The 16,067-nt window shown below is 40.8% G+C and overlaps 1 protein-coding gene across 1 annotated transcript in view; it reads right to left on the reverse strand.

The window, feature by feature from the left end:
• The window catches only part of LOC104965286 (phospholipid-transporting ATPase ID-like), a 718,806-nt gene that overhangs the window by 12,817 nt on the left and 689,922 nt on the right, over positions 1-16,067 (reverse strand). Inside the window, exons 19-24 of the mRNA XM_010794244.1 lie at positions 7,739-7,850; positions 7,456-7,561; positions 6,820-6,970; positions 6,117-6,300; positions 2,729-2,954; positions 1,621-1,737 (exon numbers count right to left, since the gene is read on the reverse strand). Of these exons, the coding sequence (XP_010792546.1) occupies positions 1,621-1,737; positions 2,729-2,954; positions 6,117-6,300; positions 6,820-6,970; positions 7,456-7,561; positions 7,739-7,850 (896 nt within the window). The remainder of the gene's footprint in view (positions 1-1,620; positions 1,738-2,728; positions 2,955-6,116; positions 6,301-6,819; positions 6,971-7,455; positions 7,562-7,738; positions 7,851-16,067) is intronic.

The following is a 16,067-nucleotide window of genomic DNA, read 5'->3' on the forward strand; positions in this document are numbered from 1 at the left end:
CAGGAGAACGAACCACTTCTCTGGCCCTTTCAGCTGTAATACAAGTGTTCAGCTACATGGTAAGATGTCATGTTTAGTAAGGTGGTACCGAGCCCCGGTACTAAACGGGCCTGGGCGATGCATTATTAAAGACAGTGGTACCGTTATAGCTCCGACGTAATCTGTCCTTTTTATCGGAGACATTTCAAAAATATTATCATGTGTGTTTGTACGGATAAATGATGCGATGCGACGCGGTGCCATTATCGGAAACGAGAACACCGACATGCTGATCAGGACCAGGACGCAGAAGCGGACGCGATCTAGATCGGGCATGAAGGGTGATTCTTTTCCCCCATATGACCAAGGTCGCTGCACATTATCACGCTTAATTACATTGCCTATTCCTCAAGCAGGTTTGCCCCCACCTATAATTGAAATGCTTTTATGGATATTGAAATGATTTTATTGATTTAAAAAATAGTTGTATGTATTGGATTTTAATTGACATGGCATCAGCTAAGAAAATAGTCTCTTGTTACTGTCTGAACTGATCGGAGGCAACGGCCAGGGAAATGCTCTCGATAGCGTTTTTGAGGAGCTTTTTGATTACCAGCTTGGACAATTGATACAAACACGATACAGAGACTTTGAGCTTAGCTTTGTTAAAGTAGGTCACCAGTTTCAAATGTTTATGTCGATGACACATATCCTATAGGAATAGGTAACATAGAACAGAGTACAAATATCTATCTAGCACCTAGAGAAGATGCCAAAGGTAACTGGCACTGGAATACACTATGATTGGCCCGCTGTTTACATGTAGCACATTTACGCTCTGGAGTCCAGATCATGCGTTAATAAAGGAGGCGGATGTTCCTGTGCCTTCAGAAGACCTCATATTTCGAAAAAAACATGAACAATCTTCCTCCCTGAATGAGCTGAGTGACCTCACCGATGAAGGAAGGTAGGAGGTGAAGATGAGGAACATGGGCGCTCTTGCTCGCGTACATGGTGAGTGCTCGTCGGCGAAGTAGGAGGCAGGCTGCCCCAAACAAAAAAACTGGTTCACCTGCCGTCCAGTAAAATGTGGGTCGCAGACAAAGCTGAAAAAAGCACTCTATCCCATATTTTATTAGTTACAGTGAATAACAACTGTATATTCCTCCTTAAATGTTGTGTTGTTTGGTTTTATAGCATTTTCCGATTTGTTTACTAAGAAACCATTGTGTTTCCAACCTCATTTCACGAAACCCAGTTTTACCTTGTCCACAGAGGGGAGGTGGATATACTTTTTTTTTCCTTTTTTTTTAAATGGAATTTCCAGATTAATTTTACATTTCAGGAGAAATTATATATTTTTAAGTTCATTTTCATCAAGAGAGAGAATGATGCGACTTAATTTGAATATTTCAAAGATTTTTTGGCCAAATATATATTTTTATAATATCAGAGAAATAATATTTTCATGAAAATATTCAACACATTTTTATTATTGTGAACTTTACATGGCCCTGATACTCGCATCAGAGCAATGTATTAAAATATCGTTAAAAAAGCGCTTTATTAGTATTAATTAAAAGCCCTGCACCCTTGCTACATGGTGTGGTTGCTCCTGGAGACAGGAAGTGTTCTCCTCACCTGCCACGCTCATGCCGATCAGCAGGCAGGTCTGCGCCAACAGCAGCAAAGGACTGATAGTCGGCGATGTCTTTGCCGTCGTCTCGCACTGTGTCGACATTGGCGGCACCGACGGGACTGAAGAAGAGCAGATGAGGGGAGGCCTGTAGCAGCTGTGCAGCAGGCCAGGCACCAAACATCCCCTTCTTACTGAAGTACGCGGTTGGAGCTGGCCCGCGAGTGTAGAGTTGAGGGTACTGGGAGCTCCAGGCCGGTCGTTACATCCTGCACAAACACAGCATCAAGTGAGAGAGGATTACACGTACTGATGACTGCCATATCATGCATTCGAACAAAGAACAGTGTCTTGAATGAGTATTCCAAACTGATTTATTGAATAATTCTTCCCTTAGTGCATACTGGTCAAGAGCTCATGCCGAGGACAGGGAACGCGCCGTGTACACCATGTTATACAGTGGTGATGAACCACTCGTCATACACTGTCTTGTGACCACCAAAAACATGTAAATAAGTGTTAATAACATGTATATGTACTCATGTTAACGCCTCCAGACCGCAACCCGATTTGGTAAAAGAAAGTGTCACTCCCATAAACAAGAAAGAAAAAAGAGAGAGAGAGGGGAACCAAACACAGACGAATCTTTGCGACAATGTCACGTTTCTTTCCAAATAGCTTTTCTGGACTACGAAAATTTCCACACGTGTGCCTTTACTTTCTAGCTTGAGCTACTTGTGGGATTGTTTCACGCACCTACAACAACGTCAGGCCATCATTCTCACTTTGTAAAGAAAATAATATTCATATTATAGTTGGCACTACTGTATCGAGGTCTTTGCTTATAACCTTATGGTCTTGATTTCAGTCTGTATTTCTGCTTATATTTGGTATACTCATCCTGTGAATATTGAACATCCCCCGGAATTGCAATACTGTATAAATCTGTACTACGGATTACAGTATAAATTAAAACATCATTTATTTATCTGTGGGTTCGGTTCGATTTCACTCTTATTTTTTTTCATAGCTGCATCCTGCCGTGCCTTATTTATTCTTCTCATGTAAACCCTTTTAATTTGCTGACCACGAGAAACTTCTGCTGTCCCTCACCTGTGCGAGAAGCCGCAGAAGAAGCGCGTCACCAGAAACTGAACGACCAGGTGAAAGTGAAGTTTGTAAAAGAAGTACTCGTAAGACTTGCACATCGGGTAGGACAGCGCGTGCCCAGCACGGAGCGCTTGCAGGTAACGGAACTGAGCGAAGGAGTAGCCGTCGCGGAAGAGGGACCGCCCTGCATGCCCATACCTGACCACTGATCCCACGCCGATGTGAGCGGGCTGTAGGACAGCCAGGAAAGACAGAAACCACACAGTTTGAAATAAACAAAAACAGTACGTATTTTCTGGCCTAGTTTAGCTTTACAAAAGCTCAGTGGTGCAGTGGATGACGTATTTTTCCTAGACCGGACAGGCAAGTTAGCATTGCAAAGGGCTCTCCGGCAACGACCCTGAAGTTGGCTTCCGATTCAGAGCATCCCGATTAGCAGTTAAGGGGAAAGTTAAGGGGACATTTACTTTACAGCGCTGAGCGAACAATCCTCCGTGTTTTGAACCTCTTAAATCGCTGCATGCCGATTTATTTGCGCACTGGATACTCCAGCAGACCTCTAAAGACGTTATTTATAACCGGTTATAGATTTGGAAACCTTAATTCTATTTGTGAAAATTAAAAAAAGCACAGATTTCAGTGCTTTCTTTAGCTCTTGACCACATAAAACAGGTCCTGATCTAAAACACACATACCGTACGACCTCACTCAATCTGGACTGGATTATCAGAGAGTCTAAAGACTTTCTTTATACCAGTTTGAGATTTGTGAAACCTTAATTCTACGTTTGTGAAAATACAAAAAGAAAGGAGATTGTTGCTGCCTTCTTTTTTTCTTTTGGTCATTCTTTTGTTACTTACATTACATGTAATTGTTAGAGCTTTTATCCAAAGCGACTTATAAGGCCTAGTACATCAGTAATATACTCCTATAGACCGCCCTACTACTACGTATACTCATAGGCGCCCGCGCGGACGTTTGAACGGCGTTAAGTAACCGACTTACATTACATACCACAAACATTAACGCGTTATACAGCCACAGAACTCTAACGCGGCAGTTTTAATCCGCACCTTAATTTTCGTGCACCGCGAACGTTTTCCTCACTGGATTGAGTTTTCCAGGGGACCGATCTATACTGGGAGCACCAACTAACGTTCATTACTTCAGAGCAACAACAAACCACAGTGAACAATAGTCAAACGTTAACGAAGAGCTGATGAGACCGCTTTGGTTGCGCACCCGTGGATGGGACCATTTGTTTTAAAAAACGGACGGACGGGAGAGTCACCGGTAAGCCACCAGTTGCGATTTGCAAATTCAGTGCAAAGCACCGGAATCTCGCGCCGATATCACCGCAGCACTCCAAGCCCCCTCAAGTATCACCTCAATGCAAAACAGTATAGCAGCTAGCGTAGAAGCTACGTGGACGTTAGCCGACTCGGAATAACAAGGACCCACACCCAATTTCCGGCGTATGATCAAACAGTGGCCTATGCAACAGAGAGATTTTATTTTCCATCAGGATATTGAAAGAATATTATTTTATTTTAAATGGTACACTTTATGTGAACCTATTTATTACGTTGTTGGTGGCCAACTGGCCACTTTATGTTGAACGTGTTATTGTTTTGGGCAAGGTTATTGAAGAGAGTTGGACTGAAATTCGATTAGATTTTTTTAAATCAACTCTCTGGTAAATCAACAAAGTCTGTTATGGCCTCTGAAAGCAACAGAGAGATGTTTTCTAATAGTCAGGGTTTCCACCATGGTTGTGATGTACTTGAAAGTATTGTGTTTTAATTCAAAACAAAAGCTGTTTATAGTTTACAGAAGGTCTACCTACCTATACGGCCTACCTGAATCTCTGAAATGTACTGTATTCCTAAATAGTGCTATTGCTCACCCTTTTATGGCACAATTTCACTTTTCTGTTTGTTTTGTTAAGTATAGCCTTGAAAAGAAATACAACCAATGTTTTGTTGCTAAGCTTTAATGTACTCCCCAGTCATCTTATTGCCCCCAATGGTGATACCTACAAAGTCCATGTGACAAAAATTGCTCTCCACTGTTCTCCAGGTCCAAATATCTTATAGCGATTAAAAATGGCCGATAATTGCGATTAATTAATACAACGCCTGTCAATTAATTAGAGTTAGATGTTTTTTAATCGAGGTCCCGCCCTACATATCATACTATACTATATATATACTACCTGACCTTTTAGTAAATTTTACTGCATTTTGGGTCCTATTTTTCCCCAACCTGACACTGAGTCTGCTCAAATGAACTTATTATCCTCAAGATCATTTTATTAAAGTTAAAGCGAAACTGTAACTAAAGATTCCTAACTGTTTATTCGCTTTAACAGCAATTAATAATGATCAAGTCATAAACTAATTTGCACCGCGTTGCTATGAGAACACACGAGTGTGTTCTCAGTGTTCTGCTCATGCTGCTTTGGCTTTTGGCTTAACTGTTTTTGTTGTTACTGCTTTAATGATTGTAATGCATGACTGTGCCAACATGTGTCTCATCCTCCCTGCTCTTGTTTGTAGGCTGCACCTGCTTTTCAGGAGACCAGGCCTCACAATTATGTTCTTTCTGCCAGTGCATCAGCGGGTCCATCACAAACTGCAGGGTCTGTCACCCAGCAGGAGCTAGGCTAACATGCTAACAGGCACAGAGCCTTAGAACACCACACACTCCAAAAGACAGATTATGTAGCTCACATCAGGGAACAGAGCTGCTGCAGCCTCACCTGACCAAGCAGTCAAAAAAGCACTGAAATCTCCCTTTTTTGTATTTTCACAAATAGAATAAAGGTTTCACAAATCTGAAACTGTGTTATAAAGAATCTTTAGAGTCTCTGGGATAATCCAGTCCAAATAAATCGTCTATGCAGCGATTTAAGAGGTGCAAACACGGAGGATTGTTCGCTCAGCGCTGTAAATTAAATGTCCCTTAACTTTCCCCTTAACTGCCGAATCGGATGCTCTGAATCGGAAGCCAACTTCAGCGTCGTCCCTCGCAATGGGATTCTTCCATTGGAGTTTGGAAAAATGAACATAAAAAATGTACATATGGCACGTTTTTGATACTTGCAAGTTTAGTGCAGCAATATAACTACTACCAAATATTATAACGTAATGCTATAAACTAACAACATCATGGTCACACAACTTGTCCTAACCAACGCTACGCTAAAGGCGGCTAATATTCGCGTGATGACATTTAGTAATCTCAATTAGTCCCTTGCTGCTAGCAATCGGTTTTAGGTTCAAAAAACCTTTGAGACAAGGGAACCAGAAGTGGTAAAATGCTAACACATTCCCAGGATGAAGGACTCATTCCTGCACCACTCTACAGTGTCTGAGATGAGAGAGCTCACCCTTGATCATGCTGACATCGTTGGCCCCGTCCCCGATGGCCAGAGTGATGGCCTGCTTGTATTTCTTCACCAGCTGAACCACCTGGGCCTTCTGCAGGGGGGTGACCCTGCAGCAGATCACCGTCTGACACATACAGGCCGTCCTCAGCAGCTCCAGGTGCAGGTCCTTCTCCAGAGCAAAGGCCTGAGGAGCCAAGGAAAGAACTGCTTAGGTAGTCTAACCCTCAAACACAACCCTAACCCCCTCAAAACATCTAACTTTAGTCCTCTCCCCACTGTAGAGAAATACAGTACATTCTAGTGAATAAATACTTAATCCTTCATTTAATTATTTTCCAGAAGCGTGTAAAAATGTAATAATATTCTACCAGGAGTAAGTGAATACTTAGACTTTCTAATACGTTTCCTTAATAAACTTGATTTTAAATATTCGAGCTTTCTGCAAGAGTGTCTAAAATACACATATTGATCAAATCAAACAAAGATTAAGCATTTAAAATACAAAGAGAAATGTCTTTATGAAGAACAAACTATACTAGAATAATCTGTTAAGGTCTGTATAATACAAATATGTATATTTGAATTGTACAATGTGTTGACTGTTTATCTAGAGTTAAAAAAGAAAAGAAAAGAAAAAGGATTTTTAGAAAGATAGCTGATATATTTAGCAAAAAGGGAAACATTTAGAAATGTGCTTCCTTACCAGACTGTGTCCGTTGATAACCAGGCCGTATTCTCCCTCCACCTTCTCATCCTCCACCCTCTCTATCTTCTGGAGCCAGAACAGACCGGCGCGAGACGAGATCACAGACGGCTCGTCCGCCGATTCTGGACACATTTTCCTTCTTGCATTCCTGAAAAAAGGAGGAAACGGAGAAGAGTAAAAAAAAAAAGCTTTGACATTTTTATGAACTTTTATGTTTTCCACAATAATGTAATTGGGATACAAACAATAATTTAACTCATATACACATACTAATTAAACCACTGTCATTTGGAGCTAACAAGTGCTAAGTGCATATCAGTAAAACTAAATACTAAAACATCACTCTATATTTTGTAATATAAATGTATAAATGTACATATGTTTTTTCATTTCATCTATGTGTATATAAATATTTTCATTATATTTTATTTTTATTTATTTTTGGACATTTGTCACTAAACCCCATTACCTCCGGGATGAAGAAGTATAATGATTTGAGTATACCAAAAAGTAAAACATCTAAAAGCTTCAGTGTGTTTAATTCAATGTATTAATTTAAGTACGATGATGTTTCCTCAGCCTCTGATGAGCAGACCCCTCCTGTGTGTAGTTCTTTGTGTGTGAGTAACTTACACCAGCTCCTCTTTGACTCCTTCAGGCGTATTGGCCGTCACGACGAAAATCTCCTTCATCTCCTCTCTCAGCATGTTGCAGGAATACCCGATGTTCTCCGCCGTCTCTGTTTCAAAACATACATGTTTAAAATGACAGTGATTCAAATAATCTGCTAAACATGTCTAGTCCATGACTCGTTCAGTAACCGACGACACAGGATGGTCATATAAACACAAACATATTTCTTTCACATTATAATACTGTATTACCTATATTGGTAAATATCATTTGTGGCACTCACCCTGTTTATCCCCAGTCAACACCCAGATTTTGATGTCAGCTTTAGCCAGTTGCTCTATGGTCTGCGGCACACCGTCCTGCAGCTTGTCCTCCACAGCTGTGGCTCCCAACAGCTAAAAACCACAGAGTATGGGGTGTTAATGGGAAAAACTATTATTTTGTATTCTTTGTGTAAAAAGCAACAATAATTTCAATTCCCCCCCCCCAACATTGTATGTTTAAAGTAACAATTGTAACTAGGGCCGGGACTTTAACGCGTTAATTAAGATTAATTAATTACACAAACATTAACGCGTTAAAAAAATTAACGCATTTTAATCGCACTTATTTTTGCCCTGCGGAACGTTTCTCACTGGATGAGTTTCAGGCGTACCGATTATACTGGAGCACCAACTAACGTTCATGACTTCAGACAACAACAAACCACAGTGAACAATAGTCAAACATGAACAAAGAAGCTGATGAGACCGCTTTGGTTGGCCCCGTGGATGGGACATTTTGTTTTAAAAAAACGGACGGATGGAAGCGTTGATAAGAGTGCTCTTATCAACGCTTCCATCCGTCCGTTTTTTTAAAACAAAATGTCCCATCCACGGGGCCAACCAAAGCGGTCTCATCAGCTTCTTTGTTCATGTTTGACTNACTTATGTCTGACTAGGTCTAAACTTTGTGAAAGACACTGCAGTGTCTTCACTGCGATGCCGATAACCCGGGTTGAGGGGTTAGTCCTCCTCTGTCGGTGCCTGTTAACGGCAAGCTTTCGCGACCTCTGCGAACAATCATGTATTCGGTCCGGACATCTACCACGACAAGAGTGTCTTTAGTCGGGTACGTTTCTGTCACAATTTAACTCGCTTGTACTCCTTACCGATTTTACGTACTAGACAAACCATAAAAACTTTTTTTTTTCATATTTATACGACGGAATATATCCATACCAGGATGTGATATAATAAGTTTATATCGTATTTATCCAGGTGAAATTAATAACTTTTCATACGGCGTACAAAAATAATAGAAGGTGCAAATTGTTTCTTGTAAACAAACTGCAAATCCAAAATTTTCCAGAAAAACAACCATACAAATGTCTATGTATGTTAATTTGAGATTTATCGAACCAGTGTAATTGTATACCTAAACTTGGTAAAGTTGCCACTTTAGTTAAATCATCACGACTGTAAACTCTCAGACTCTTCACTTAGGTAGTTTCACACCAAAACGACAACGTAGAAGGTGAAAAATAAGTTCGAGGAGAACAGTCTCAAAATTTGACGAGGGTCCGTTCTTACACGAAACGTCTGCAATAATGTTCTCAAAGGTAGACAAAACTTAATAGAAATAATGTAACCAATTGTTTGAGACGGATCGTGTTGAACCGAATTTACTAGCCAGTAGTACCTGGAAACACAGGTTTTTAGTTATTGAAATTTTAATAAATTACTTTATTAACATGACAAGCCCCTTTTTAAGAGATTTGGGTATGGAGGAAAATAGAGAGGGTTGTGTTTTCTGACACTTGGTGAGTTCCCTGGAACACCGGGGACACATATTCATGTATAAAAGACGTACAAAAGTGCATTTTGCATGATAGGTCACCTTTAAGCTTTCACATAGCAATGTAACACTGCATCCCCAGTGGAAAGAGGGTATGGGGCTTCATCCTATATGTGACACTCATTAATATTCATGATATTAATTAGCACTCTAGACTTGTGTGTGAGTGTATTATAGTGCCAAATGCAAATGTGTTCATTTGCTATAAGTGTTACTACGGTATGTATTTAATTGGCTTGATTGCGTGTTCCCTCTGTTTTATTTTTGAATACATTTTCTCCTAATTTCATCCATGATACGACGTGTGTGTGTGTGTGTGTGTGTGTGTGTGTGTGTGTGTGTGTGTGTGTGTGTGTGTGTGTGTGTGTGTGTGTGTGTGTGTGTGTGTGTGTGTGTGTGTGTGGCCTAGCATTACTATACTTGTGGGGACCTAAATATGTTTACACAGTCACGTGTGGGGACTCACCTCCCTTGTGGGGAAAAAATGAAGATCATTCATTTTAGGGTAAAGACTTAGTTAGGTTTAGGGTTAGGCATGTGTTGGTTATAGTTAAGGTTAGGATAAGTCTCCAGGAAATGCATGTAAGTCAATGTAATGTCCCATGAAGTGATGTGTGTGTGTGTGTGTGTGTGTGTGTGTGTGTGTGTGTGTGTGTGTGTGTGTGTGTGTGTGTGTGTGTGTGTTAAATGCTTGTATATTTAGTCGGTCTTGTATTCTCCTACCTGTTTGTCAGTGAGGGCGTATAAGTACTGATGGTCTGGGCTGAAGAGCAGATCTCTCAGGAGGGGGTTCCCTTCGCTCACCACCACATTCTCATACAGCAAGGCAGGCTGGGTAACGGAGTTCACCAGGATCTGGAAGAGGAAAGAAGAAGAGACATGGTTATAATCCAACATTGAACTTCATCCATGAGAGTTTGAGACTGCGCTTTTTAGGCATGATTACAATCCAATTTTATTTTAACATATTGTTTAAGAACTGACTTTCCTTAAACAGAACAAATGTAAAAAAGTAGTACACAAACAATGGTGTTCTTAACCTTTGACACAAAACACGTTTTATTGCTCTATTGATAACTTTATTAGGTTCTTACTGGTTCATAAGAGAAATGCAAGGATGGAGAAAATATTGCAAAGATAGAAGCCACATAGCTAGCTAACTTTTTAGAGCATTAGCTAGTCAACATGAGAGAACCTAGGCGTATTAGGGACATGGTTGGAAAACATTTACGGTTCGAGGCATAAATGTATGCAAAAAGTAACTACTGTCTGTCCTCTATAATAAAACACATCATTTGAATTTAAAAGAAGGGTGGAATCCATCTCAACACAAACACCTTTTAAATGTTGTATTTACTTTTCTGATAACCTTTTTCCTATATGCTTAAGGGCTTCACTCTCCACAGTATCTCCTCTGTACTGTAAACAAAAAGATTGTGTATTTAAATGTTCCCTATGTACTTTGTAATTGTCTTTATCACCAAGTTAAACACAATCTACCCAGAAGAACAATAACACATCCTTGCTGAATACTGAATACATTGTGTCCGACTCATTCCAGTCTCTTCTAATATGCAGCAGTTATGTTTATGGGAAAAAAAGTGTATTTACTTCCACCTGATATACAAGCAAGCAATTATAATGTTGCATTACATTTCATTTAGTTGACAATTCAAGCAGAAGCAAACAAATCATACCAGCTTGTAATCTGTATGGTGTAAATACAGTACACAACTAAATGATGTTGCTGCTTACAATGTTAAGTCTACTGGCAAAATGACAGAGTTATGAGGTACCAGCAAGTACATATTCTACTCTCTCTCTCTGTACTTTTCTTGTCTGGATTTTTCTCTTTCTAATTTCCGACCCCGACCTGCTCATCCATCACCTGACAGCAGTTTAGTCTGCAACAACGTTTCTGTTTCTCTGTGGCCTAGACTCGTTCTGTCATCCCTCTTTTCTTTGTCCCAACAGTCTCTGCGGTTGTTATCGGCCAAATCACTACTAGTGTTAATCTGTTCCTCTGAACAGAAGGTTCATTAACAGACAGACTGGCATTACTGTATTGTTGCTTAAGAGGAAGCAGCTTTGGAAAATCAGCTTTGAAGAGTAACTCAGTGGGACATCGGAGGGTTGAATACAAAATAATGGATTTAAACACCATGGAATGTGCATCACCTACAACTCCAATCCATCACATCTCAACGTCTGATTTAGACAGAACAATTGCCAAAAGCTGAGTTGGGAGGTCCTGAATCGTAACAAGGTAATAATCAAAACTATAGAAAATAAATTTAATGATATGTCTGTATAATACATATATTCTTTATGCATATTATCTCATTTAAAATGCGAAAATAGCACAGGAGCACTTAGACTGCTTGGCAGAGCAGTTCGGGGACATTTCTTTGATTTGAGAGTTTTAGTCTCTCTTATGTGTGCAGGTTAGAGGGCCATTAAAGGCTAGTAAGTGTCCTTATTATTCCTTTTGGGATCTTCCCTTTCCTGTAGTGTGTTCTATAGGTTTTTGTGCATGTAAGCTGTCTGCAAAGGCATCCCAAAGTTCCTCCCAGGGAGTTTCTCCCACACTCCCCCCCTGCCTGAAACGCCTTCCGTAACATAGTGATATCACTACACCTGACCCGCGCTTCTGTTGGTAAGCACTCCAACAAATTGAAAGTGATAGGCTAAGCTGCGGGACAGCTCTAAGCGGTTGACTAATAACCAATCAGAACAGACTTGGCTCTGGTTTCAGACAGAGGGTGGAAAGAGGAACAGTATGAGAAAAATAAAGAGCTTTTTGAACATTAAAGCATGGAGACATGTCACAGATGAGGAACAAAAAAACAATATTAACACAAAAATGAGCAAAGGGCCTCTTTAAAGTGTCTAAACCTTGGAATTTACACCTAAAGCTAAAATGTAAAGTGCAGTGTGTAGACTAGAAAGGAGTACGTTTGGGTATAGGGCCAAACTGCTAACATATGATTTGATATCGGCGTGTAATGTTTACAGTGTCTAGACAACAAAGTCGCTAATTACACACACAACCTTTCCAAACTTCCAAAATAGATGTGTTTTTGTGTGGAGGAGTTTTATCCCAGTTGTTACTGTGCAAAGGTCATTTGTTTTAGCAGTCCCTTATGCTGCTCCCTCGTGAACACAAACACAGAAACTTTTATCGATGTGACTGTGGCCTTCTGTCCTTTTGTGTCTTTATCTTTTTCTGTAAACAAAAGCACACATTCACACTAAAGGCAAACAATGTATTTGGCCATTCTCAAACTGCTACACGCCCCGGAGCCGCTGAATCGCCTGGGATGAGTGGAGGACTGTTGGAGCGAGGGGGGAGCGGGGCACAGGGAGCGTGCCCCGGCCTACAGCTCGGGGCAGAGGGCAGTTGGAGTGGGATTCAGGTCAGCTGGCACAGAGGGGACTGCAGACTGGAGCAGGTGACTGGAGAAATTCATCTAGTCTACCAGCCTCAGGGTTCTGCCTTCTGTGACCTCTGGAAGTTTCTGTGTCCAAGGATAACTTCTCACTTTGGAAGCGGCAGCACGTTCTGCTGAGAAACTTTCCTTAACCCACTAATAAGCCACTTTTTTCTTATAAACTGCAACCCCCTACAGGGACCAGCTCCATAAATGCAGCTTATTATCTTTTTGTAGACTGTTCTCACTGAAGTCAAAGCCATACCAGGGTAAAAAGAGGCGACAGGCATCTGGAACTTTTTAATATTCCCATTTGTCCAGTACTTTCTGGAACTGATTAGCAGAGAGCCCAGGCAATAAGATGAAAGGGACTCAGTGTGGACCGGTTTAAAAGGTGCTTATTAGATATGCTTTTATAACCAGTCTAGGGGTGATTATTAGAACACAAAAAGCCCATAAAGGATCACACTTTGATGTTACTGACAGCTTATGAGTCATTAAAGTAGACCATGTTTTCTTCCTGATTAGTTTACCTCGTCAGAGCGAGACAATCATACGTCTTTGCTCAATAGGGGCTCTCAACACACTGAACATTAATTGCTGCTATTTGCATTCAAATTATCCACCAATCAATTAGTATCCAAACACCAACTTTGTTTGGAATGTGACATCTAAAATGACATTAATGGAGTCACTTCAATCGCTGAGATACGCTCCATTTATATTCCTGGCACTTAGATAATGCTCTGTTCTAGGGTGATGTAAATTGAGGAAGCAGGAATCGGTTGAGTGTATTTCTTGAGGACAGTACAATAAGCCATGTGTTACTCTATGTCTCCAACCTTTCAACTGAAGTACGGTCTCTCTCGGCTGCTTTTAGTGACACAACTCCAAAGTTAAAGGTGACTTTATCTGCTGAGTTTCCAGCCTGCAACTTTTTTTGTTTCCCCCTTCATGTATCGTCCTGTCTCCACCTCGGACCTTGCTTTGGCTTCTATCCTCCTGGGATTAGACTCATTACCAAAGCTGATATTATCAAGGACACTGCAACCCTCACACATTTGATGTCTACAGGTGTAAGCATGAAACTATATCTCGGTATACACATTTACAAAAAACGAAGTGCCATCAAGTCCTTCAGAAAAAATAAAATGCTCTGGAAAACGACAACGGCAATGTCAAGCTTCTTCTAACTGCTTTGCTAAAGGAAGACGATAACCATAATTCACAATGCCACTATACCTCCTTTTAATCATTGTTTCACACTTAAATTATTGGTACATTTTCTTATGGACATTTTAATATCTAGTTAGTTGTCAAGGTTGGCTGCCAGGTATCGCAAGTTTAGTGTATGCCAAAAGGGTCACTAGTTTACTAATAGGAGTGTCTCTACTAGTGAATCTGTTTGACAAACGTGTTCAAGCGTTTGCAGCTCAGTCTAGAGGGCCACTGGTGTGTCAAAAAGCTGACTGGTGAGGGACTTTAGTGTCACTGGTAGGGCATTATTATGGAACTAGAAGGACAAATGTCCAACTAGAGACTGGAAAAAACTAGAGAAACTGCTGTCTGATATCAAAGACATATAAAATAAATACTGAAATGGTTTGCCATCGTTTAAAAAAAAGTGAGCGCTGCCAGAAGTCTAGTGAGTGAACACTCAAGAAGATCACAGACATGAACGTTTAACATCATGCAACATCCAACATTGGACTTAACATCTGTTTCATGAAACCTTCAACTGCTACCGATGATGGCTTCAATGAACAATCTACATTTTCCACCAACAGTTGGTGTGGTGGACCAGAGACAGTGATTCTTAGTGTGTGTGCACAGAAGTGTGTAAAGGGGTAATAAAAGTGAACAAAGGGGAGTAATGAGGTTTGGCTGGAGTGGGGCGATGATTAATACCATGCTGGTTTCAACCACCGGTCACACCTTTGGTTCAGGTAGGCTGGGAAAACACGCAATCAATTCCTCTTGTTTCAAAAACTGTCTTTGATTCATTTTGTCCCCTAGAGGTTTTGTTTGATTTCTCACTTCCTTTTTTCTCTGTTTCTTCTTCTGGCATGTATGTATGGAATGCCGCAGGGATGCATTGTTTTGAGTTTGCTAACCCTAACCCTAGTTATTTTCTCATCAACATCTCCACTTCACTCTATTCCCCAAATCTCAATTTTTTCTGTTTCCTACTTGAGATTTCTCCATTCCCTTTCTCCGCGTCAAGACTTCCGCTTGTCCTTTTCATCCCCTCTCAGACACAGACCTTTCTCCTACAGTGTGTGTGTGTGTGTGTGTGTGTGTGTTTGTTTGTGTGTGTGTGTGGGTTCATGTGTGTCCAGACACAGCAGTGCCCTGTCCAACCTCAGCTGTTAAACATCTAGTTAATTACACGGTTGGACAAAGGGAGGGAAGATGCAGAGAAGGAGGGAAGGATGCAGAGAGGAAAAAGAGGGAATGATATAGCGGCTTGTTAACCTTGTTAGAATTGCTCTCTGAAACCAATGTTACAAATGTCCGGTGAGGACGAGTAATGAAGCCATGTCCTAAATGTTCAAGTGGCTCTTTGATGAGTAAGAGAGAGAGCAAGAGAGAGAGATTGTGAGGTGAGAGAGAGCAGAGAGAGAGAGTGAGAGTGAGTAGTTGAGAGAGAGAGAGAGAGAAGACGAGTGAAGAGAGTAGAGCAGAGAGAGAGCACGAGACGAACCAGCCTGGTATCAATTTGTTAATTTTGTAGAACGTATAACGGCTTTCGTGTGACCATGTCTGCACCGCATGTTGTCCACTTAGTCACAAACTTTACGATTTCGGTTAGGTTGTTTTTATGTATAGTAAAGATTTTTTCAGTAAAAAAATACACTACAATGATTTTTTTGGATTATTGACCGTCTCACCCCTGAAATATCCGAAAAATCACAAAATACTGGCATTGTGGTGGGATTTTCTACAATTGTTTATGAACTTATCGGACGGAGATCAAAAAAACCAACACGTTGTGTACAGCGGGAGAGAAGTTTATTGGCGGGGCGGGTAGGAGTGACGAACTCCTTCATGTAGTGCAATAATATAGTCGGGACAAGAAAGAATAGGCAAGGTAACTGAAGTTGATGAATACAATTTGACGTATCCATCGAATGTACTCTAGAAATCGCGTCTGGTCCGAGTCTCGAATACATCCACACGACGACACGTCTGGAAACGGAGTAGTTGTCTACTCTCGTTTTAGTTAAAGTAATCCCGTAGTACTTATGTCGCTCCCTTCGGCCAATTGTGTGTGTGAAAGGTGTAATGTGACCGTGTTTTTTACAGTAATTCCTCTTACGGGAAGGGGGCGGGGGGGGGGCCTAA

This window comes from Notothenia coriiceps, unplaced genomic scaffold, assembly GCF_000735185.1.
Source record: "Notothenia coriiceps isolate Sejong01 unplaced genomic scaffold, NC01 NC01_scaffold00037244, whole genome shotgun sequence".
NCBI lineage: Eukaryota > Metazoa > Chordata > Actinopteri > Perciformes > Nototheniidae > Notothenia > Notothenia coriiceps.